The following is a 23,690-nucleotide window of genomic DNA, read 5'->3' as shown; positions in this document are numbered from 1 at the left end:
TAGTCACATAGTTTCAAAGTATGTGCCCACAAATTACTCAATTAAAACAGGAAAAATAGTAACTACACAGTAAAGGAAAAAGACAACTGTTAAACTCAATGATAAGGGACTTCAGATACTCCAGATATTACACCCTGAGAAAGACACATCACTATTTATGTAGTATTCCAGCCCAAAATACATAATCCGACTCTAGTCATGAGGAAACAGAACAGCCCAAATTGAGAGACTTTTTAGAAAATACCTGGTTTGTATTCTTCAAAAATGTAAATGTCATGAAGACAAAGACAGGCTGAAGAACTGTTCCAAATTAAAGATAATTAAAGAGACCCCTAAATAAAATATGTTGATACTGAACTGGATCCTGTGACGAGGGAGAAAATTTATTATAAAAGGCATAATTGGGACAGATGACAAAATTAGGTTGAAGACTAAAGTTTTCTAACAGTGTTAAGTGTCCTGAATTTTATTAACAGTACTGTGGTTATGTAAAAGAATATACTTATTCTTAAGAAATACACACTAAAATATTTAGTAAATGGCATGGTGTATGCAACCCACTCCCAAGTGGTTTGGATGATATATACATATATATACACACGCATATCTTATATATGGGGGGGAGGGGAATAATAAAGCATAGGTAGCAAAATGTTAAAAACTGGTGAATCTAAGTGGAAAAGAGTACAGTTTTTCAGACTATTCTTGCAACTTTTCTGTAAATTGAAAATTATTTCAAAATAAAAACTTTCTAAAGAGATGGAGAGGTGTCAAAAAGGAAAGACGCCAAATTGAAGGGGTCCCCACTGGCCAATATCTAAAGAATGTCATTATTCACAGAGTTTCAAAGTATCTCCCCACAAATTACTTATTAATTACAAAAGAAAATGATAACTTTACAATGGATAAGAAATCTGGCAGTTACCATCTTAACTACATGACCAAAGTTAGTATTACCCATAGCAGGACAAATGGACATCATCTATCTCCTGATACGACGCACTCGGAATTTCACAGCTTCACTCTGTGCTACTCCTACCAAAAATGCAAAACTGAATCTAATCATGAGGAAACAACAGGCAAACCCAAATTGAAGGACATTCTAAAATATAGCTGGCCTGAATTCTTTTAAAAAATGTCAGTGTAATGAAAAACGAAGACTGAGTAACTGTTCCACATTAAAGCTAAGAGGCATGATAACTAGTTAGAATGCATATCCTGGATGAGATCCCAGGTCAAGTTAAAAAAAAAAAACAAAAGGGAGGGAGCTATAAAGGACCTTACTGAGACAGATGGTAAAATCAGACTATTTTGATTGTATATTCAATTACAGTATTGTATCAAGGTTAAATCACTTAAATTAGATAATTTAACTGTGGCTCTTAGGACAACAATAACACTGAAATATTTAGGGATAAAGGGCCAATATCAAATGGCCCACCAATAATGATAATCTGTATATACAGAGAGAACAAAAAAGCAAACATAGCACAATGTTAATAACTGGTGCATCTAGGAAAAAGGTTATAAAGGAGAATATTATACTAGTCTCATAATTCTGTAAGTTTGAAATGTTTTTAAACCAAAAAACAAATAATAACCATACGCTGTTCCCACTATCAGAAATATCAAAAATGTTATTTTGTATTTGGAGGGGGGAATCTGTGTAAATATAAATACACACATTCTCTCCCGCACTTTATTACTTTCAGATGCCTGGGGGGTGGCAGTGGGGATGGGAATAGAGAGGGTGGAATATATAAACAGAGAAAACAGTCCATACATACAATAAAACAAATAAAGGCACAGAAGCATTAAAAAATGTAAACCAAGATGACAGAGCCAACTATATTAATATACACTAAGCTTCTATATTAAGTTCTCAAAATGGGTCAAAAGTCAAAATTGAACTGTGAAGGTCACCATCACCATGAAAATGTACCAGAAATCTGCCAAATTTGAGGACCATCTGTCCATCCTCAAAAAGACGTAGTATGTGCCTTATGACAAGTTCAGTACTCATTTTCTACTTTCCACCTCTCTTTTTACAGGCACTTTTTGAAGGCAATACAAGGGAAGTTCAACTCAAAAGATTATTTTTCTCTTTGACAAATGATATAACAGTTAAATCAGAGGATATTCAAGAAAAGGACAGTTTAATGGTACCAGTGAACCAAATCATTCAATGCAGAATTAAAAATATGCCTTGAATCAGAGAAGAAATTATACTCACTTCTTTTGGAGTGTGATTATCAGCAATTCTCTGACCTTCAAAGAGAAACCTGAGTGAATTCATGGGAACTCCCTAAAAAGGTAGAAAACATACAAATATACAAATCTTAGAAGAGATAACAGGTACTTTGATGCACAAAAAGCAAATATGAAAGTTTCAACAGAATATGTAGAACATAATAAAACTAGAGAGCTAATTCTATCATAATTATCATTTACTGAGTACCAACTATTTGCTAGGCACTCCCTGTACCAAGTATTTTATAAACATAATCATAAATTTTCATCACAACAGCCCTGGAAGGTAGGTATTATCACGTTATCTTCATTTCACAACTAGGGAATCTAAGGTATGGAGAAGGCACACAAGCTAGCCAAGAACTGAAGGCTAAATCTGCTCCTAAGCCCGTGCATTCTTAACCACTATTCTATATAGTTTCCTCTCAAATCTGTAGGCTAACATAAAGTCAGATATTGGATGAGCAGCCTCACTAGCTTCCAACTGTACAAGCAAAATTGGTTTTTAAACAGATTAAATCATAGAAATTCGGTAAAGCACAGGAGCAAGCCAGATAAACTACAGTAAACCTGTGATGCCATTTACAGCACTATAAATATCACAAAAGGTATTAAAATATATTTTTCTAATCACTTATTCCACAAAAATAGCTAAAAGAGAATAGATGGCTCATTAAAGAGAAATAACTTCACTAATAAGTACAAATCAAGAATCATTTAGTCCAAAAGTAGTAGAAAGTTCTGCTCAATAACTAATGTGTTAAGATTTTCACTGTTTCAATACAATACTATCCCAAAAACATCCAAAAAGATTCAAACTATCTTCCAATATGTACTATACTTAAATATATGAGACCTTGCAAACTTATCCTGTATTTGGTTTTAAACTATTTTTTGTGTTTTTTTGGCCACACTTCCAGGATCTTAGTTCCCCGACCAGAGATTGAACCTGGGAGCAGTGAAAGAGCCAAGTCGTAACCACTGGACTGCCAGGAAATTCCCTGGTTTTAAATTATTTCAAGGGTTGGGACTTCCCTGGTGGCGCAGTGGTTAAGAATCCACCTGCCAACGCAGGGGACACAGGTTCAATCCCTGGTCCGGGAAGATCACACATGATGTGGAACAACTAAGCCCGTGCACCACAACTACTGAGCCTGCACTCTGGAGCCCACGAGCCACAACTACTGAAGCCTGCAAGCCTAGAGCCTGTGCTCCACAACAAGAGAAGCCACTGCAGAGAAGCCTGCACACCGCAACGAAGAGTAGCCCCTGCTCGCCACAACTAGAGAAAGCCCACAGGCAGCATCGAAGACCCAAAGCAGCCATAAATAAATAAATAAAAATTATTTCCAGGGTTATGTTAAAAATAAACATGACTGGGCTTCCCTGGTGGCGCAGTGGTTGAGAGTCTGCCTGCCAATGCAGGGGACACGGGTTCATGCCCTGGTCCGGGAAGATCCCACATGCCGCGGAGCGGCTAGGTCCGTGAGCCATGGCCACTGGGCCTGCACGTCTGGAGCCTGTGCTCCACAACAGGAGAGGCCACAACAGTGAGAGGCCCGCTTACCGCAAAAAAAAAAAAAAGAATAAACATGACTGACAAGAGTGGAATATTCTTTGATTTTAACTATAGGATCTTTCAAAAAAGAAATATCTTATGTTGAAGTCAAAAAAGTTTCTATAGAAACCAGTCTATAAAATCAAAATGGAAAGATGATTCAATCTCTCTCTATTGGGTAAGTATTCCATACTTCAGATATACTGAGTGTCCCATTCCTCGTATATCAGCAAATATAAGAAAAAAATTATCAAGCCTCTGTGAACTGAGTATAGAAACTTCTAAAGACTGTAGACTCTGAAGCATAAAAAAGAAAGCTAGAAATTATACTAACTTGATGTTATATTATCTCCCCAAACCTAGCACCTTCAATTCTGGATCAGTTTAGTTTTTACTTTTGCACTGTTTTTTCTCAATAATCAACTCTCGCATTTACAGATGAGGTAAAAAGACCATATAATTTTCTTCAGAGTTGTTGTCAACAGTAATTGACAATGTATCCAAGTACCTACTAGCATACTGCACTTAATATGTTCGTTTCCAACTGTAGCTCCCATCATTATAACAAATGTGAGCTAGTTGAGCCCCAATTAAAAGACTTTACTGAGCATAACAATTAATATCAAAAACAGAAACAGGGAATTCCCTGGCAGTCCAGTGGTTAGGACTCTGCGCTTTCACTGCCAAGGACACGGGTTCAATCCCTGGTCGGAGAACTAGGATTCCACAGTCCACGCAGCGTGGCCAAAAAAAACCAAAACAGAAACAAACATTTATTGTTTTACTTATCCTAACACATAGATGATCTCTTTCTTCTTGCAAAGTCCTAACCATTAGACCACCAGAGAGGTCCCAAAGGATTACTTTTCTTTTGACAAGAAAGAAAAATTAATGATATATAAAGCACTGAATTTAATATTATAACATACAAACCTGTCTTTGACAGTATGATTCTTTGAGTTTCTTGAGATGTGTTGTCATTTTCACTTTGAAGTGAATCTCACTGCTATCCTACGGAGATATGAGGGAAAAAAGTCACTCTCTGTGTAAGCTATTTGCTTTGCTTGAAACAAATTATTTAATTACACATATACTACAAATAGAAATGTATACCTTGTCTCCTATATTTTCCCACCAAAATATTCTTTTTAGCATTCCTAACAGGTTTATTAAAATACTCTAATCATCCTCAAAGTCGCTATATACCCATTTCAAAATAAATTTAATAAAACGAACATAAAGATAATCTGTTTGAGGTTTTATAATTAGCAGCGTAAGTAAAAGTATGCATGTGAAAGAATGCATTCCTTCAGAACTGCATGCCTATTCTGTTTTCAAAATGAAAATGTGAACTGTCACAAACTCCCAAAGGCAACTCAAAACAAAAAGTACCCCCACAACTGAAGTGTCACTGAAGACGGTAAAACCTACAAAAGGGACGTAGACCACAAAATAACAGACACTTACTCCTGCCATAAAAAGTCACCACACAGAGTCTGGCTTCTCTTGCATGAGTAAAATGAGTCAGTCAAATTGATATACGGGATCACAGATAATTTTTTTCTACCCAGACTGTCAAGTAAACTACCAGGCAACCATCAGAAAAAAATACTGGCACTTGCATACTGTAAAAATTTCAAAGCCAATCCTAATGATTACATATCACATTCACAAATACGTGTTAGTGGAAGTTGCATGTTTTGTTTGTAACTATAATTTTTTTTAATTAATTATTTATTTGTTTATTTTTGACTGTGTTGGGTCTTTATTGCTACGCGCGGGCTTCCTCTAGTTGCGGCGAGCGGGGGCTATTCTTCGTTGCCGTGCACGGGCTTCTCATCGCGGTGGCTTCTCTTTGCTGTGGAGCACGGGCTCTAGGCGCACGGGCTTCAGTAGTTGTGACACGTAGGCTCAGTAGTTGTGGCTTGTGGGCTCTAGAGCACAGGCTCAGTAGTTGTGGCACACGGGCTTAGTTGCTCTGCGGCATGTGGGATCTTCCTGGACCAGGGCTTGAACCCATGTCCCCTGGATTGGCAGGCGAATTCTTATCCACTGCACCACCAGGGAAGCCCTGTAACTATAATTATCTTTAAAAAAAAACAGGGAATTCCCTAGCAGTCTAGTGGTTAGGACTCAGCGCTTTCACTGCAGGGGCTGGGTTCAACCCCTGGTCAGGGAACTAAGATCCTGTATGCTGTGAGGTGTGGCCAAATTTTCTTTTTAATTTATAATAAATAAATAAATACAAATTCTTGTCCTATGTATAATTTCGCAAACAGACTAAATTTCTAGAGCAATACCTCACACCATAAGCTAAAATCAGTTCCAGATGAATTAAAGAGCTAACATTAAAAATTTTTTTTAATATTTTCTGTTCTTCTTAGGGAGACTTTTTCCCTAATCTTGACACTGGGAAATCCTTATTTTAAAGCAAGATTTTAACTCAGAAACCACTTAAAAAAAAAAAAAAAAAAGGAGATTGATAAATATGACTTAATAAAAACAAACCATCTATACAGTAAAAAGCACCACAAAAGTTAAGAGACCCTGAAGAAAATATTCACAACATATATAACAGACAAGAAAAATCAAGAAAATATAAAGCACTCCTACAAATCAGTAATTGTTAAAAAGGTAATCCATGGCATAGGACAAACATACACAGGCGTACCTCATTTTATTGCACTCTGCTTTATTGCATTTTGCAGATACTATGTTTTTGTTACGAACTGAAGCTCTGTGACAAACCTGAGTTGAGCAGGTCTACTGGCACCATTTTTCCAATAGCATTTGCTCATTTCGGGTCTCTGTGTCACATTTTGGTAATTCTCTAAATATTTCAAACCCTACCCCTGCAAAAAAAGGGCTCAGATGATGCTTAGCACTTTTCAGCAATAAAGCATTTTTAAACTAAGGTATGTACATTGGTTTTTTTAGACAAACTGCTATTGCACACTTAAACTACATTATAGTGTAAACATAACTTTCATATGCACTGGGAAACAAAAAATCCATGTGATCCACTTTATTGCAGTGGTTTGGAACCAAACCCGCATGTCTCTGAGGTATGCCTGTAAATCAGTGGAATAAAATTGACAGCCCAGAAGTAAACCCATATATATCTATGGTCAATTGATTTTGACAAAGATGTCAAGCAATTCAATGCAAAAAGGACAGACTTTTCAATCAATGGTCTGGGACAAATAGCCACATGCAAAAGAAAGAAGTTAGACTCTTCTTCAAACTCATACAAAAATCATTCATAAAGTACTCAAAATGATCAAAAACTTAATGTAAGAGCTAAAACCATAAAAACCTTAGAAGACTCTATAGGTATAAATTTTTGCGACCCTGGATTGGGTAATAGTTTCTTAGATATGACACTAAAATCATAGGAACAAAAGAAAAAATAAATTCAATTCATCGAAATTAAAAACTGTTTCTGCAAAGGACACAACCCAGAAAGTGAAAAGACAACCCAAAGATGGGAGAAAACATTTGCAAACCATCTATCTGATAAGGATCTAATATCTTAAATATATATGACGAGTTATTACAACTCAAAAATAAAGACAAGTAATCCAATCTAAAAATGGACAAAAGATTGGAACAGACATTTCTCCAAAGAAGATGTACAAATGGGCAATAAGAACAGGAAAAGATACTCATCATTAACCATCAGGGAAATGCAAATCAAAAACACAAGACACCACTTCACACTCGCTAGGATGACTATAAAAAAAAGACAACAGCAAATATTAACTAGAATGTTAAATAACAAACCTTCATACATTGTCGGTGGGAATGTAAAATGGTGCGGCCACCACTAAAAACAGTTTGGAAGCTCCTCAAAAAGTTTAAAAAAGTTACTACTATATTAGACACAACAATTCCACTCCTAGATATACAGAGAACTGAAAACTATCCACACAAAACTTACAATGAATGTTAATAGCAATATTATTCATAATAGCCAAAATATGAAAACAACCCAAATGTCCATTAACTGATGAATGGATAACAAACTCGGTATATCATACAATGAAATGTTATTCAGCCATAAAAAGGAGTGGAATACTGAACCACGCTACAATTTGAATGAACCTTGAAAATATTATGCTAAATAAAAGAAGCCAGACACAAAAAGGTCACAAATCATGTAATTCCATTTACATGAAATGTCCAAAATAGGCAAATCCATAAACGCAGAAAGTAAAGTTGATTAGCGGTTACTAGAGGCTGGGGGGAAAGGAAGATGGGGAATTATGCTAATGAATACAACGTGTCTTTTTTGGGGTGATGAAAATGTTCTGGAATCAAATAATGGTAATGGTTGCACAGCCTTGTGAATATACTAAAGCACCTAAATTATACATTTTAAATGATGAATTTATGGTATCTGAATTATATCTTAATAAAAATTTTCAAAATAAGATGATCACAGAAAATAGGAAAAGGATATGAACACACAATTAATATAAACGTAATAGGCAAAAAAATTATACCTCATTGATAATCAGAGAAATGCAAAATAAAATGTCTAGCTATTACACCGGCCCAAAATTGAAAGACTGCTAATATCCCATGTTTCAGAGAATGTGGGGAAATGGTACTCTCATGCTTCCATGGTGAGTGTCTACTAGTTCTTTCTTTTGTCCCTTAAAAAAAAAACTATGAAGATGCATTCCTCCAATAATTTTCAGCTAAACTTTAATTATCTGTTAACATCTCAAAAAGAGTCAATAAGATACAGGCCAGAGTCTGTAGAAATAAGGTGCCAAGAAAGAGAAAGGGGTCAAGAAAAGGCCTGAGAGGCCCTTTGGTTTAAGGGCCCTAGCATTATCACTCAAGAGAAGTTGCTATATTTGCCACCGAAGCATACTAACCAAGAAAAAAGTTTTATTAGAAGAAATTAAGGTAATCTATATCTGCCTAGCAGAGCAATTAAGAAAACAGTATCACCCTCTTCTGCCTCCAACAGATGCATATGTAGTAAATGAATCGCCATTTTTAAATAACTTGCCATAGTTAAATCATTTTCTCTGTGTGTCAGAAATCATTCACACATTCCGGGGTCAAAGGAGAAAAATAATGAAACTCACCTGTCCGATGACTTTGAGTTTAATATATTCTCCTTCCTTCTTATCCCCCAAGTCCTCAGTTGAAGGTTTTGCCTCCTGAAAGAAAAGTACATATAAAGATAAAAGTTCCTATATGCTATTTTAATTATTCACCCATTACTTTGACTTACAGTACGAAACTTGCCCCTGAAAATACAGCAAGCATTTCTTTGCTCTGCCAGCCAATAAAGCAAAAAAGGTCCTAAGTCAATTACTCTCTCAAACACCGGTTCTAAAGATCACTAAAAATCAAGAAAGAAGTCTCTTTTACTATAAAAATCCTATAGTAATGGTTCTAAAACTTCACTGAGCATCAGAATCACCTAAAGTACTTGTTAAAAGACTGCTGGGCCTCATACCCAGTTTTTTATTCAGTAGGTCTGGGGTAGGGCTGTAATACACATTTCTAATTAATTACCAGGTGGTGCTATTGCTGCTACACAAAGGAACAACCTGGAAACCATTATCTTCAGTCAACTCCTATTAGTCATAGGAAGCTCTTCTCCATGAATCCTTAACCAAACATGTTGAATCCAAGATTATTTTCTCACAACCTACTGGGAGAAGTTAACTACTCCAATTACAAAACTGTACTAAGAAACATAAATTAATCATATTAACATAAGCAAAGTCTATTTAGAAAGGAAAATCAAATAGCAAAGCATTGGCCTAATGTAGTCTTGAGTCAAAACAAATCAGTTTTATATCAGCTATTATTTCAGACTATCTGAAGCAGTATATCCGATTTTAAAAGATTAGGCTTGGCTGAAAAAAAAAAATTAGGAGACTTAAACTGGAATAAGAAAAAAGCCCAAACAGAGTAAGTAGTAAAAGGAAAGAGGAGACAAAATTGGAAGACCGAAGAGTATAGCCCTCTTATAAATTATACAATAATAAATAAGATAATTTCAAATGAAGGCATATTGAAAAGAAAATGAAGTTAGAATAAACTAGTTGAAACAACTTTGCCATGAAGTATCTAAGAAAAGTAAGCCATTTTTAGTAAAGGCGTAGCTTGGTAAATTTCAGTCAATGGTATGATAAAAGTACCTTTCCCGGGACTTCCCTGGTGGCGCAGTGGTTAAGAATCCGCTTGCCAACACAAGGGACACGGGTTTGATCCTTGGTCCAGGAATATCCCACATGCCACGAAGCAACTAAGCCCCTGCGCCACAACTACTGAGCCTGCACTCTAGAGCCCGTGAGCCACAACTACTGAAGCCCACACACCACAACTACTGAAGCCCATGCGCCTAGAGACCATGCTCCGCAACAAGAGAAGCCACTGCAATGAGAAGCCTGCACACCACAACGAAGAGTAGTTCCCGCTCGCCACAACTAGAGAAAGCCCATGCGCAGCAATGAAGACCCAACGCAGCCAAAAATTAATTAATTAATTTAAAAAACAACAACAACAAAAAGTAGCTTTCCATGCACTTTACCTTAGTTCGGCCACCATATTAGTCACTTATTTAAATATATGCTTTTTTATGATTCACAGCAATTTCAAGCTGTTAATCCATGCTTGATAAGAATATAACCAACTATACTGTATTTCAGAAGTAAAGTAACAAGGCCATTACCTGTTTATCTCATGCCAGTAAGTGAAAACTAACAAACTCTTTAACATTCAAAATTTATTGAATATATTAAACTAGAAGTAGTAGCTTTTAAATTTAAGATACAGGCTAGAGTCCAGGGAAATGCTTAGATAACAGAACTGACTTCATTAGTGTGAAACCTTGCCTGTTTACCATTCTGCAGTACTTTCAACATTTGCTGACTACCGCATATTATGGCAGCAGGCCAAATTAACCTTCTTTAGTGAGACAGTATTTCACCTGAAAACTAGAAGACTATCTTCAAACATAGTCTCACAACCACATTTCTATGAATTTATATTCAGAGTTAACAGTTCCTTCTTCCTTTATATATCTAGAGAGGACAAGGACAGCTTATTCCACGCAGTGAAGGGCAACAAAGAGCAAAGAAGCCCTGAGTCCTCTTTAACTAAGAGAAGGGGTGTTAAGAAGCTTTATAGGAGTTAACCACAAGGAGAAAAACATCCCCCTGCAACCGGAGCAGCAATACATCAGCATAATGGGAGTGATTTTGCTCCAGTGTTTCCTAGACAGGGTAGCTACAGAGGCTACTCAGAACAAAAGAGTTCTTCCCCCTTCTCCAATCCATTGTCCACACTGCTTCAGAACTCTTTCTAAAGCACAGCTTCTCTGACTGTATAACTACCCCTAACAAAAAGGTGCTTTAAGGCCTAGAACCAAACTCCGCAGCACCTCATTCAGTTCCTCCATTACCAAGCTCAATTCTCATTCTTCTCTCTCCACTTCCTTTAAAAACCAAGGATTTGGTTAAATTGGACTATTTGCTATTCCCTGAACATGTCTATAAACATTCTTCCACCTTCAGCCCTTTGCTGTTCCTGTTTCCTTTACCTGTAATACATATCCTCTCTCAACCTCTCTTGAAATCATCTCACAAAAATCCATCCCACACATCACCTGAAGTCCAGTATTTAAAAAAACTCTTCCAGGAACCACGGCACCCCTCAACCTTCCAACTGGGATTAGTATTTTCCTTTAATGCTCCCAGTGGCAATTTATTCATATCCTTTATGGCATTTATTCTCAATTTAAAAACACTCCCCCTTTACTGTCTTCTCGAGGAGTCAGCCTCATCTTTTTCTTCGAACTTCTTATGAGAGTACTCAGCATTTGCTGTTTCCACTTTTACTCTCAACCCACTGTACTCTGGTTTATATCCCACCATTCCACTTGACACTTCTCTCACCAGGGTTACCAGTTCAACTCCTTATTGCTAAACCCAGTGGAAAATTTCAAGTCTCATCTTTAACCAACAGATACTTATGACTTCTTCCTTGAAAACTCTCTACCTTTGGCCTCCAACATTCCATTGTCTCCTCATCTTGACCACTTCCTTAAATGCTGGTGCTCCTCTAGGTTCCATGTCTTTAATCCTCTTTTTCTTCTTCTTCCTGGGTGACCCATAACTCCAACTACCTCTCAGATACTAATGACTCACAACCATCCTCACCAACCTGACAACTTTTCTGAGTTTCACTCATTTTTTCAAGTGCTTGAACATCTATCTCCACTTTGGATGTCCCCATAGGCACCTCAATTTAAGTGTCCAAAACTGAATGAATTATCTCTAACTCCTCTGTTAGCTTTAACTCCTCTTTCTGAAAACCAAAATCAAAAAAAACTACAATTCCTCCTGGATTCCCAATTACAATAAATGGTTACCATACACTCAGCTGCCCACAACAGAAATTTAGTAGTCATCTTTGGCTACTCTTCCTCTCTTAAATCTCACACTTAATCATTCATCATTTTGACAATTATATCTCTTAGTGACTCTCATTCTCTCCATTCCACTGCCTTAGTTCAGGCGCTCATTGTTGCTCATTAGCATTACTGCAATAGCATAACAAATGCCCCAAGTCTAGCTCCCCTCAATTAATTCTTCCCAACTACAGCCAGAGCCATTTCTCTAAAATGCAATCTGATCTGCCGAGAACCTTCAGGATTAAGTTCAAACTCCTTAGCCAACATACACTGGTCTTCTGTGGGCTGGTCCCTGCGTAGCAATCCAGCCTTGTTCTCCTACTTCTGCTAATAATATCTTTTGCTCCAGCCACACTGATCTACAATTCCTTAAACATGGCACCCTCTACCTTATCTCCACTATCTCTGTACATGTTAATCACCTCTGCTTGGTATGCCCTTTCCTACCCTATTCGCCTTTCAAGACCACTCAAGCGTTGCTTCCTACAAAATGATTTCCCTCATCACCCTCTTAAATGTTCCCATACTGCTTACTTTAATCTTATTATAACGTGTTTGCATATCTGCGTCTCCTACCAGACTGAGTTCCTTATTGGCATGCCTTACTCTCCTCTGTATTTCTGGTCAAGCACAGTGTTTAGTATATATTTTGAAGATACTCAATACACTTGTTAAATTAACATTTTCTGTGACAGTTTTGTATGTCTTGACTTGCCTACAAGTTTACAAGGAGAGGGTCCAAGTTTTTCATCTTTATAATCTCTGTAGTGCCAGGCAAATACCAGGCAATTATTTAATGCTGGCTGAATTAAGTTAACAGCACTATTTTCTGTATCATACCACAAAATCTTACTAACACTTCATACTTCTACTGTATTGACTACACAATAGTCAATACAAACAAAATCCTTTCAGCGTTTTATATTCACAGTTGGGAATAAGAGATAATTCACTTCAATTTCTTAAGAACATGTGAATACTAGGATTTGAAATTTCCAAAAATAAACTGCCACTTTCCCTAGTCACTCCATTTTGGTGATCTCTTCCCAACTCTGAAGCACTAGAGCAATGTCATCTACACCCACTTGTTTAATAGCCTCATGCTTGCCTAATGCAGTCACCCAACTTTTCATGTGCTATCTTTTTGTTCTTTTCCTTTGACAAACTAGTCTGGAAAATGAGAAGATCTTGGACAACAAAGGCCAAAGTTTGTCTCCAGTGATCTTAGTGTCTTTTGTATGCCTTCTTTCCTTCTCTCCCCTGTAAAAAAGCAGCCAATACAGAATGGTATGGCACACTAGTCACAAAACAGTGAAAGCATTCAGCACTGGGTGTGGGACAGTAGGTCATCAGAGAAAAGAGAATCCCAGAGAGGGCTGGTTGATTTGGCTGGAAAGGTTACACAGCCCCCAGAGCAGAAGAAACTGGTAATGTAAAGAAAAGTAAACGTATGTACAAGATGAAAGACAGGAACTGGAAACCTCTAAATTCTCTGGTCTGTGTCATCTAGAGATTAAATCATGGTAACTGGAACAGTAAAAGGAATTTATCAGACACCAGGCACTACCAACTCTTCTTTCCAAGATATAAATTAAACAGCTTAGAAATAGAAGATAGCTGGATCTGAAAAGAAGAACTGGACAGGAAAGGACAGAGAACACAACAATCCTCATTTACAAATGTACAGAATTCAACAGAAGGTTTTTATTGTGCCATTTCAAAGTCAAAAGAACAAGAACTTTGCTAAAAATCACTATGGCAATCAGTATGTTGACAATTCAATCACAGGAAAACAGCACCACACTTAACTACCCCCAATCTGTCAATGACCCTTCCAGTTGTACAAGGATTGTTCATTCTTCTGAAAGGGGGGATTCTGGGGAAAACTAAAAATAAAGAATACATTTACTCTTATTTGATGACATTAACAAACCTGTTCAATTTTAAAGGTGGGACAACAGTATCCTGGTTTTGTTAAAAGAAAAAGTCCTTCACTTTTAGAGACACATACTGAAACATTTGCAGATGAAAAGACACAATGTCTGGGTTGGTTTCAAAATAATGTTATGAAGTGGAGTGGCGTCATGCAAATGAAATACGATAGGCCAAGAGATGGGTATATGCGTTCAATTAAATTTTTCCATAACAAAACATTTCATTAAAAATACATTCAAAGTTCCCAAAAATTCTGTTAACCATAGTTCTTACTGTACATCGTTTTATTTCATTTTATTTCCTAATGAAGAAAGCTCAACAAGGACTAAATTGGATGATTCTAGGGCTTCCCTGGTGGCGCAGTGGTTGAGAGTCCTCCTGCCGATGCAGGGGATGCGGGTTTGTGCCCCGGTCCGGGAAGATCCCACATGCCGCGGAGCGGCTGGACCCGTGAGCCATGGTCCCTGGGCCTGCACGTCCGGGGCCTGTGCTCCGCAACGGGAGAGGCCACAGCAGTGAGAGGCCCACGTACCGGAAAAAAAAAAAAAAAATTGGATGATTCTAATAACTGTATCCATTATTTAAACATACAAACCCTCGGGCTTCCCTGGTGGCGCAGTGGTTGGCGGTCCGCCTGCTGATGTGGGGGGCGCGGGTTCGTGCCCCGGTCTGGGAGAATCCCACGTGCCGCGGTGCGGCTGGGCCCGTGAGCCATGGCCGCTGGGCCTGCGCATCCGGGGCCTGTGCTCCGCAGCGGAAGAGGCCGCAGCGGTGAGAGGCCCGCGTACACCAAAAAAAAAAAAAAAAAAAAAAAGATACAAACCCTCAAATTACAATAAAGTCATCTCCCTCATACTTCAATGGATTTACCACAATTCTAAAAGTACACACACACACACACACACATATTTCTTCAATGCATGCTGCCTATGTTCAAATTTAATGAGACAGTACTAGACGTTTGAAATAAAACTGACCAGACTTAACTCCGTAACTTGAAGTTAAGTCAAGCTATCAAGACACTGGGACTTCCGTAAATTTACATTCAACCCTAGAATTGCAGTTAAACACTAAACAAAGACAACTTCTCAGGAACTAAAGATTATAATTGAAAATCCCACTGGTTGGACTTCCCTGGTGGTGCAGTGGTTAAGAATCTGCATGCCAATGCAGGGGACTCGGGTTCAATCCCTGGTCTGGGAAGATCCCACATGCCATGAAGCAACTGAGCCGTGCACCACAACTACTGAGCCTGCACTCTAGAGCCTGTGAGCTACAACTCCTGAGCCCGCGTGCCACAACTACTGAAGCCCGCATGCCTAGAGCCCATGCTCTGCAACAAGAGAAGCCACCGCAATGAGAAGCCTGCACACAACGAAGAGTAGCCCCCGCTCGCTGCAACTAGAGAAAGCCCATGCACAGCAACGAAGACCCAACACAGCCAAAAATAAATAATTGTTTTAAAGTTAAAATATATATTTATATTAAAAAAAAAAAGAAAAGGAAATCCTGCTGGTTATATAAACCCTACTCTCTGCAGCTAGACTATGGACCTAGGCAAAGCCTAGAACAAACTGGCTTCACTGTATCCAAAAGTACTAGCAGGCAGATTTAGAGGTATGGCAGACATTGTTAATTACCTATCCAGGATCCATTTTCCCCTTCTTCCTTACAAAGGGAAGCCTAAATTTGCCAGCCAAAAAAAAGAAAGAAAAAAAAATTCTAATCTTCTCTTATGGCCACATGATGCAGTGCTGGCCATGCAGATAGAAGGTGACATACTTTTTGCTGGTACATACTTTTTGGCATACTTTTATCCTTTGCTCCATCCCTTTCTCCTGCCTGGAACAAGACACAAAGTAACCTTGCCGGCAAGGAGACAAGCATCAGAGTGAAGACACCTGCTAAGGACAGAGGGGAAAGAAGTATGAAGGCATGGTGGAGCTGCCTTACCATCCCTGAACTACTTATGTCTGAATTTCTTGCTTCATTAGAAAAATAAACTGCAAACTTGTTTAACCTACTATATATCAGATTTTCTGTTATTTAGTCCAAAAGCAATCCAAATTGACATAGGAGGTGCTCTAAATAGGTAGCATTTGGCTTATATTAAAAAACAGCTCCTAGAAAACCAGCTCAGTGTGCATCAAAAACAGAATAGATAAATTGTGGTATAGTCATACAATGGAATGCAATGTAGCAATGGGATTTAACAACATACAACTATACACAATAATATAGACAAATCTCCAAACAATGCTGAGCAAAAGAAGCCATACACTGAAATATATACATACTGTATGATTCCACTTATAAAAAGTTATAATGTATAAAAGCAGGCAAAAGTTGGTAGTCAGGACATTCTTTTTTTTTTAAATAAATTTACTTATTTTTTTATTATTATTATTATCTTTTTTGGCTGAGTTGGGTCTTCATTGCTGCGTGCAAGCTTTCTCTAGTTGCAGTGAGCGGAGGCTACTCTTCGTTGTGGTGCACGGGCTTCTCACTGCAGTGACTTCTCTTGCTGCGGAGCATGGGCTCTAGGTGCACAGGCTTCAGTAGTTGTGGCACGTGGGCTCAGTAGCTGTGGCACGCATGCTCAGTAGTTGTGGCTCGCAAGCTCTAGAGCACAGGCTCAGCAGTTGTGGCGCACGGGCTTAGTTGCTCTGCAGCATGTGGGATCTTCCCAGACCAGGGCTCAAACCCGTGTCCCCTGCACTGGCAGGTGGATTCTTAACCACTGCGCCACCAGAGAAGCCCTGGACAGTCGTTCTTAATCTGGGTGCTGGCCGCATGGATGTGACCAGTTTTTGAAAATTCAGCAAACTGTACATTTATGTACACTTTTTCATATATATATTTATCTTCAGTAAAACCTTTAAAAATATCTGACCCTGGCTATTGAGAACAGCAGGTCCAGCAAATAGAACTCCACCCTTCCTTCCTTCAGGTCTTTTCCTTCAGATTCTCAATAGCTCAGTAAAAGCAATCAAATGCAAAAAGAATGGTCAAAATATAAAAGTATAACAAATACAACATATCTTTAAATAAACTTAAGTCGTGTTGCAGGAATTCCAAATTTTAAACCGTAAGACTAAGGTACTCAATAATAGGATCTGTGTGGCCTTACCCACATGACTTTTTTAAAGTAGAATATCAGAGAATAATCTACAAAAAAAAAACACACACACAATTTTAATACATTCCAAAATGGGATACCAAACATGACTTAGAGAAAATGGGAGTTCCCTGGTGGTCCAGTGGTTAGGACTCGGTGCTTTCACTGCCTGGGCCCAGGTTCAATCCCTGGTCGGGGAACTGAGCTAAGATCCCACAAGCAGCGCAGGATTATTATTATCCATAACAATGGATAATATCCCAATGTCCTGGAAGAAGCAAATGATTCAATTTTGGAGATAACGTTACTAGGTCTATTGCTAATAGAACTAAAGATCCAGAAGGTATGCAAACACATCGTAAAAGGAAAACTACTGCATGACAACCAACCCTTCCTCAATAACAAAACACCATGGGAATTGAAAGAGGAGGAGAAAGATACCTGCTGTTTCACGTTTCTGAGGCAACCTTTCAATTCTAGGGCCTAGAATGCTGCCTGGAACATCAATAAATACTTGTTAAATCAATGAATCTGACCACTCATTCCTTTAAAAACTTTTACTAAGTATTCAGTCACTCTGCTAGGCACTTCAGAAAAAAAGGGTGAATAAACCCTGATTCCTGACCCTGGAAAGCAAACAGTAAAATGGAGAAAGGGACTTAAATAAATGATTACAACACTAAATATATAACCTATAATAGAAACATTCTAACTGGTATGGGGGTCTAATGAGTGTCAATAGATATTTGACAACTGCTTTACAGTTTTGAAATCTGAACTACTCCACTAACCCTCATGAGTACTCATTTTTTTTAATTAATTAATTTAATTTATTTATTTTTGGCCGCATTGGGTCTTCGTTGCTGAGCGCAGGCTTCTCATTGTGGTGGCTTCTCGTTGCGGAGCACGGGCTCTAGGCGCCCGTGCTCCGCAACAGGTAGTTGTAGCACACAGGCTCAGTTGTTGTGGCGTGCAGGCTCTAGAGCACAGGCTCGTTAGTTGTGGCACACGGGCTTAGTTGCTCCACAGCATGTGGGATCTTCCCGGACCAGGGTTCAAACCTGTGTCCCCTGCATTGGCAGGTGGATTCTTAACCACTGCACCACCAGGGAAGTCCCCCTCATGAGTACTCCAACATAATAATCATACTCAGTTTTTAAAATACTATTAAATAATGTTCAGGTAACATTTTATTTGAAATGTTTCATTATAATCAATGTTTGCAACATTTACTAGCAGCACTTCATATATCTGTCAGAGAGAAGACAGAATACATCATTCCTCTCCTGGGGCATGGAATGTTTAATATATGTATCACTAGCTAGATGCTCAAGTCATAGCTACAGTATGCAGCTATGTATGTTAATACTTATTCTTAACATACTTATAAGTATGTTATACTTATTCTATGACATAAATAGTATACATAATTATGAACTTTAATATACACCTAGTTTATCATATTCTCCTGCTATCTCAAGCTAACAGAAAGATCAGCAAACATCAACAACAGAGAGATATAAAGAATGCTGCAGGGAATAACGTTATCCTAACAAAAGAAATACAATTAATGTGGTAGACTAAAGATAACTGCAAATTCTTTGTTACTCTTCCTATTAAGAAATGGAGTTTAGATGCCTTTCCCTTGGTGACTATAGTTAATAATACTGTATTGTATATTTGAAAGTTGCTGACAGTAGATCTTAAAAGTTCTTATCACAAGAAAAATTTGTAACTGGGAGATTGGGATTGATATATATACACTAATATGTATTAAATGGATAACTAATAAGAACCTGCTGTATAAAAAATTAAATAAAATTCAAAAACAAAAAAAAAGAACATTTGTAACCATTGTGGTGATGGATGTTAACTAGACCTATTGTGGTGATCATTTCACAATATATACAAATACTGAATCATTATGTTGTACACCTGAAACTAATATGTTATATGTCACATATATTTCAATAAAAATAAATGCCTTTCCCCTGAATCTGGGCTGGGCTTAGTGATTTGCCTAACCAACAGAATGCAGAAGTGACTTCCAAAGTTAGGTTCTAGGAGGCTTGGGGTTTCCACCCAAGGTTCTCTAGAACACTCTCTTGTGAGCCCTGAGCTGCCATAAGTCTGAATATCCTGGGGTCCCCATGCTCAAGAGAATACATGACGAGAGCACTCAGAGGCCTTGAGACTATATGAAGAACCCATCCGTTACAGCCCACAGTCATGTGAGTAATCCCAGCAGAGGCCCCACACATCAAGGAGCAGTGATGAGCCCAACCCACAGAGCCCTGCCCAAATTGCAAATTTATGGGCAAAACAAGACTTGTGCTTTAAGCCATTACGTTTTGAAGTAGTCTGTCAGGTACCAACAGATAACCAGAATTACATAATGCTTCAAAATCCTTGACTAAAGATAAAAGGAGATCATTCAATCAATATCTCTATCTCTCTCCCTCTCTGCCCACCCTCTCTCTGAGGTGGGGACGGACAGAGTAAAACTGCTACAACAGATTCAGCCAGCATTTGAAGCAAATCAGTTATCCAATTATTACAAATTAACAGACCTGAATTGAAGAGCTGAAGTCCATGCTGCCTTTCATGATTCTGATTTGAAAAAGAAACACTATAAATGTGAATGTAAGGAAGGAAGAAGGAAAAATATTTGTACAAATTACCCTTACCAGTTTGATATTAAACTTCTTGTTCTATGTAAGTGCTCAGTTTTGCTGCAACGTGAAATTAGGCTAAAAGTGAGCACCCAATCAGGTCTCTATTATTGGTTAAAGGCTAGTCCTTCACCTTTTTTGAGGGATCACGTACCCCTTATGAAAGCTATGGATCCTTTCTCCCTAAAAAATACACATGCACAAATATAACTTCATACAATTTCCATACAATTTCAGTGGATTTTCAGCCCTTAGGATTCATGATCCTCAGGTTTAGAACCTGTATTAGAGGATTATTCAATAATGGTACACTGGATAATGATGGCATTGTTAGAATTATGAGAAATTATTTCATTCAAATTCCAAAAATAATCATTTTTCATTAGTCAATGGAGAACCCAGCAATTCAAGTCTTATGTGACTTTAATGTCCACTTTTTTTTTTTTTTTTTTTGCGGTACGCGGGCCTCTCACTGTTGTGGCCTCTCCCATTGCGGAGCACAGGCTTCAGACGCGCAGGCTCAGCAGCCACGGCTCACGGGCCCAGCCGCTCTGCAGCATGTGGGCTCTTCCTGGACCGGGGCACGGCATGAACCCGTGTCCCCTGCATTGGCAGGCGGACTCTCAACCACTGCGCCACCAGGGAAGCCCTGTCCACCTATTTTAACTTGAAATTATTACTCAATTCCAATATCTTAGCACAGACAATAACCTTCTGAGAGATGCCTCAGAAAATACATCGTTCTAAAACAACCTGGTTTATATTGTCTTTTGGGGACAGTGGTTCAGTCTCATGCTGCTGATATGGCACAGTAGTAACTTGGGATTCTTACTCTCACGCATAAGCCTCATCAGGGTAAGAGTTCAGCTTCGTATCTCTTTAAATCCTTAGCATCCCAACACTAAAATTGTACTGGGTCCCGATTATTATTAACAACGACGTTGGTCAATCAGCCTAGAGCAACAGTGCTCATACTTTACGGTCACAGGACTCTTTTACACTCTTAAAAATTATTTAGAACCCCATAAAGCTTTTGTGAAGTTGGTTATATCTACTGAGGTTTGCAGTATTAGACACTGAAACTGAGAAATGTTTTATATACATATTAATTCATTTTAAGATAATAAACCCAATATATATTAGCAAATAATGTATTTTTATTAAAAATATTTTTCATGTTGCTATTTATGAAAAAAACTTTTTTTTTTTTTTTTTTGGCTGCATTTTGTCTTCATTGCTGTGCATGGGCTTTCTCTAGTTGTGGCGAGCAGGGCTTACTCTTGGTTGCAGTGCACGGGCTTCTCATTGTGGTGGAGCATGGGCTCCAGGCACGCGGGCTTCAGTAGTTGTGGCACACAGGCTCAGGAGTTGTGGCTCGCGGGCTCTAGAGCACAGGCTCAGTAGTTGTGGTGCACAGGCTAAGTTGCTCCGCGGCATGTGGGATCTTCCCAGACCAGGGATTGAACCCATGTCCCCTGCACTGTCAGGCAGATTCTCAACCACTGCACCACCAGGGAAGTCCCGAAAAATATTTTAATAATAGCAATATGAAACACTGGTAAGGATATGATACTACCCTCATTAAATGGTACTGTGTATATAAATCACAATTTCTTGAAAGTAGCAATGAAGCATCAATCTTAAAAAATACATACTTTCAAAACAAAACTAGTAAGAAAAGTGGCACTGTTTTGCATTTTTGCAAATCTCTTCAATGTCTGGCTTAACAGCAGCTAGATTTCCACATCTGCTTCTACTGATACATTTTAATCTGTTGTGATATACCAGGTCATGTCAATCTCTAGAAAACTCCACTGAACACTCATGAAAGAATGACAGTGGAAAAGACAATGTCTTAGTATTATCGTGAAAATTGTTTTGGCCCCAAGGACCCCCTGAAAAGAATCTAAAGAACCTCTGGCCTAGAGGCACCTGTTAGTGTCCTAGGTCCTTTATTTCTTCCTTCAAGTCTCTTTTAAATGACTGGAATTCAAACTGGAGCAATAAATTCTACAATTTACTGTATAATCCCTTCTGTACACTGCTCTTTCATCAGACTATAGTAAATTTCAACAGGCTTCCTAGCCACTTCTGAGCATCAAAATAAAAGGCTGATAAAATTAAGCATTTACACCTGTTCTTTCCTCCCTGGTAACCAAGTAAACAACTATCTAGGGAGACAGTTATAACGCCATTCCCATACCAATTTGGGAATTAATCTAGACTGTTAGTAAGAAGATCCACCCAAAACTAATCTAGATTATGGTTTAACCTTAAAAATATAAATGTACGTTTTGCGCAACAGTACAAATCCACAAAAGCCTCACTTGCTCTCACCAAGTGGTACAAAACTGAACTGGGTTAAAAGCCAAGGGAATACGTGTGTTAACTTTAAAAGTTCAAGTACATTATGGGGTTGAATGAGAAACAGTTTTCTAGATAACTATCACTAAACAAGCAAAAGGTCCAAAAATACTTTAAAAAGTCAAAGTCGTCTGAGCAAACAAAACAAAGTCCAGACAAAAAACCTATAAAGCAAAAACTAGCCATAAACATGGTTAAATAGAAAAGGATGAGGAAGAAAAACTTACCACATAAAATCGAACACTCCTGATTGAGTGCAAATCCCAAGTAAATTCTTGATATTAACATTCAGATGGAGCACTCTGCTATAACAGGAAGCTTTCTGCAAATGTTCTGCAACTGCTCTACATACACGAAGTTTTCCTATCCTTTTCCTCAAAGGTATCAGTCATCTTCATGTTAACGCCCAGATGAAACGCTTTCTGTTGCTCTAGCAGTTTTGTTCTACTTTGTTTCTTGATTATTCTGAGTTCTCTCTTACAACTGGAGAGCTACTGAACCAATCCCGAGTAAGAAATAGGAAAGTACAAGAAAGAGGCGACAGCTCTGCACACCCACACGGAAAAGGACTCAGAGCAGAGCAGAGACAGCCCGGCCCCAGCTGCAATCCGAACGGAAGGCAGAGCTTTCTAGGTTCCCAGCAACACCAGACAATGTCTCCCTCCCCCCCGCCCCCACGTCCCCACTCCAAGACTATCTAAAGACTAAGAACCCAAAAGTGGAGTCCACCCGCTTTTCAGGGCCACGGAGGCTCCGGGGCAGGTAATCTCCCCCGTTACATAACTGGGGCCTAGGGCCCTGCTTCTGCAATGAGTCCTCTGAAGAGGCAGGCACAGGGGTTCCCTACGGACCCTCTCGGGAAAGTGGAAGCTGGGCTCTCTGCACCTGGTCGGCCCCGGAGAAAGAAGGGAGACGACTTGAGGCCGCGACCGGAGGCGCTGGGGCACAGGGGGTGATAAGCCAGCCAGGCGAGAGCCAGGGCGTCTCCCGAAGGCCCGCGGCAGGCCCCGGCGTCTCCGGTCCTACTCCACTCCCCTTCCTCGCCAGCCCAGTCCCCACCGGCCGCCCCCTCCCCCATTCCGCGCTCCCCTCCCCCGCGCCTCCATCCCCGGCCCCAGCCGAGCGGCTGGCGGACGTGCGGAGTAAGGCCTCGGCCACCGCCATCGGATGGCTCCCAGGCCAGTACCTGGTCAGACATCGTGACGGTGGTTTCCCCCGGGGTCTCCGCACAGCAGCGGCCTCGGGTAGGCAGAACCTCGCTCCGGGGTTTACAAATCCGTCTCCCTTCCCCACAGCACAACACCGCAGCTGAAGGCACTTCCGCTACGCCTGGCGTCACTTCCGCTA

General features: G+C 39.1%; 1 protein-coding gene across 3 annotated transcripts in view; it reads right to left on the bottom strand.

Moving 5' to 3' along the window:
* The window catches only part of SUMO1 (small ubiquitin like modifier 1), a 27,610-nt gene extending 3,920 nt beyond the window's left edge, over positions 1 to 23,690 (bottom strand). Inside the window, exons 1-6 of one of the 3 annotated variants that reach the window (XM_089916491.1) lie at positions 23,530 to 23,690; positions 22,571 to 22,834; positions 19,878 to 19,917; positions 8,911 to 8,985; positions 4,742 to 4,819; positions 2,234 to 2,305 (exon numbers count right to left, since the gene is read on the bottom strand). In XM_089916491.1, the coding sequence (XP_089772617.1) occupies positions 2,234 to 2,305; positions 4,742 to 4,819; positions 8,911 to 8,985; positions 19,878 to 19,913 (261 nt within the window). In that variant the 5' untranslated portion in view covers positions 19,914 to 19,917; positions 22,571 to 22,834; positions 23,530 to 23,690. Of the gene's footprint in view, positions 1 to 2,233; positions 2,306 to 4,741; positions 4,820 to 8,910; positions 8,986 to 14,066; positions 14,492 to 19,877; positions 19,918 to 22,570; positions 22,835 to 23,529 lie in introns of those variants that run through there. The other 2 variants (XM_022567432.2, XM_089916492.1) reach the window with 2 other exon arrangements.

This window comes from Delphinapterus leucas, chromosome 8 (assembly GCF_059928025.1).
Source record: "Delphinapterus leucas isolate spDelLeu-1000000601 "Yukka" chromosome 8, BTC_Dleu_Yukka2, whole genome shotgun sequence".
In the NCBI taxonomy this organism is placed as follows: domain Eukaryota; kingdom Metazoa; phylum Chordata; class Mammalia; order Artiodactyla; family Monodontidae; genus Delphinapterus; species Delphinapterus leucas.
The sequence above is the reverse complement of the archived record's forward strand: the minus strand, read 5'-3'. Positions and strand labels throughout refer to the sequence as shown.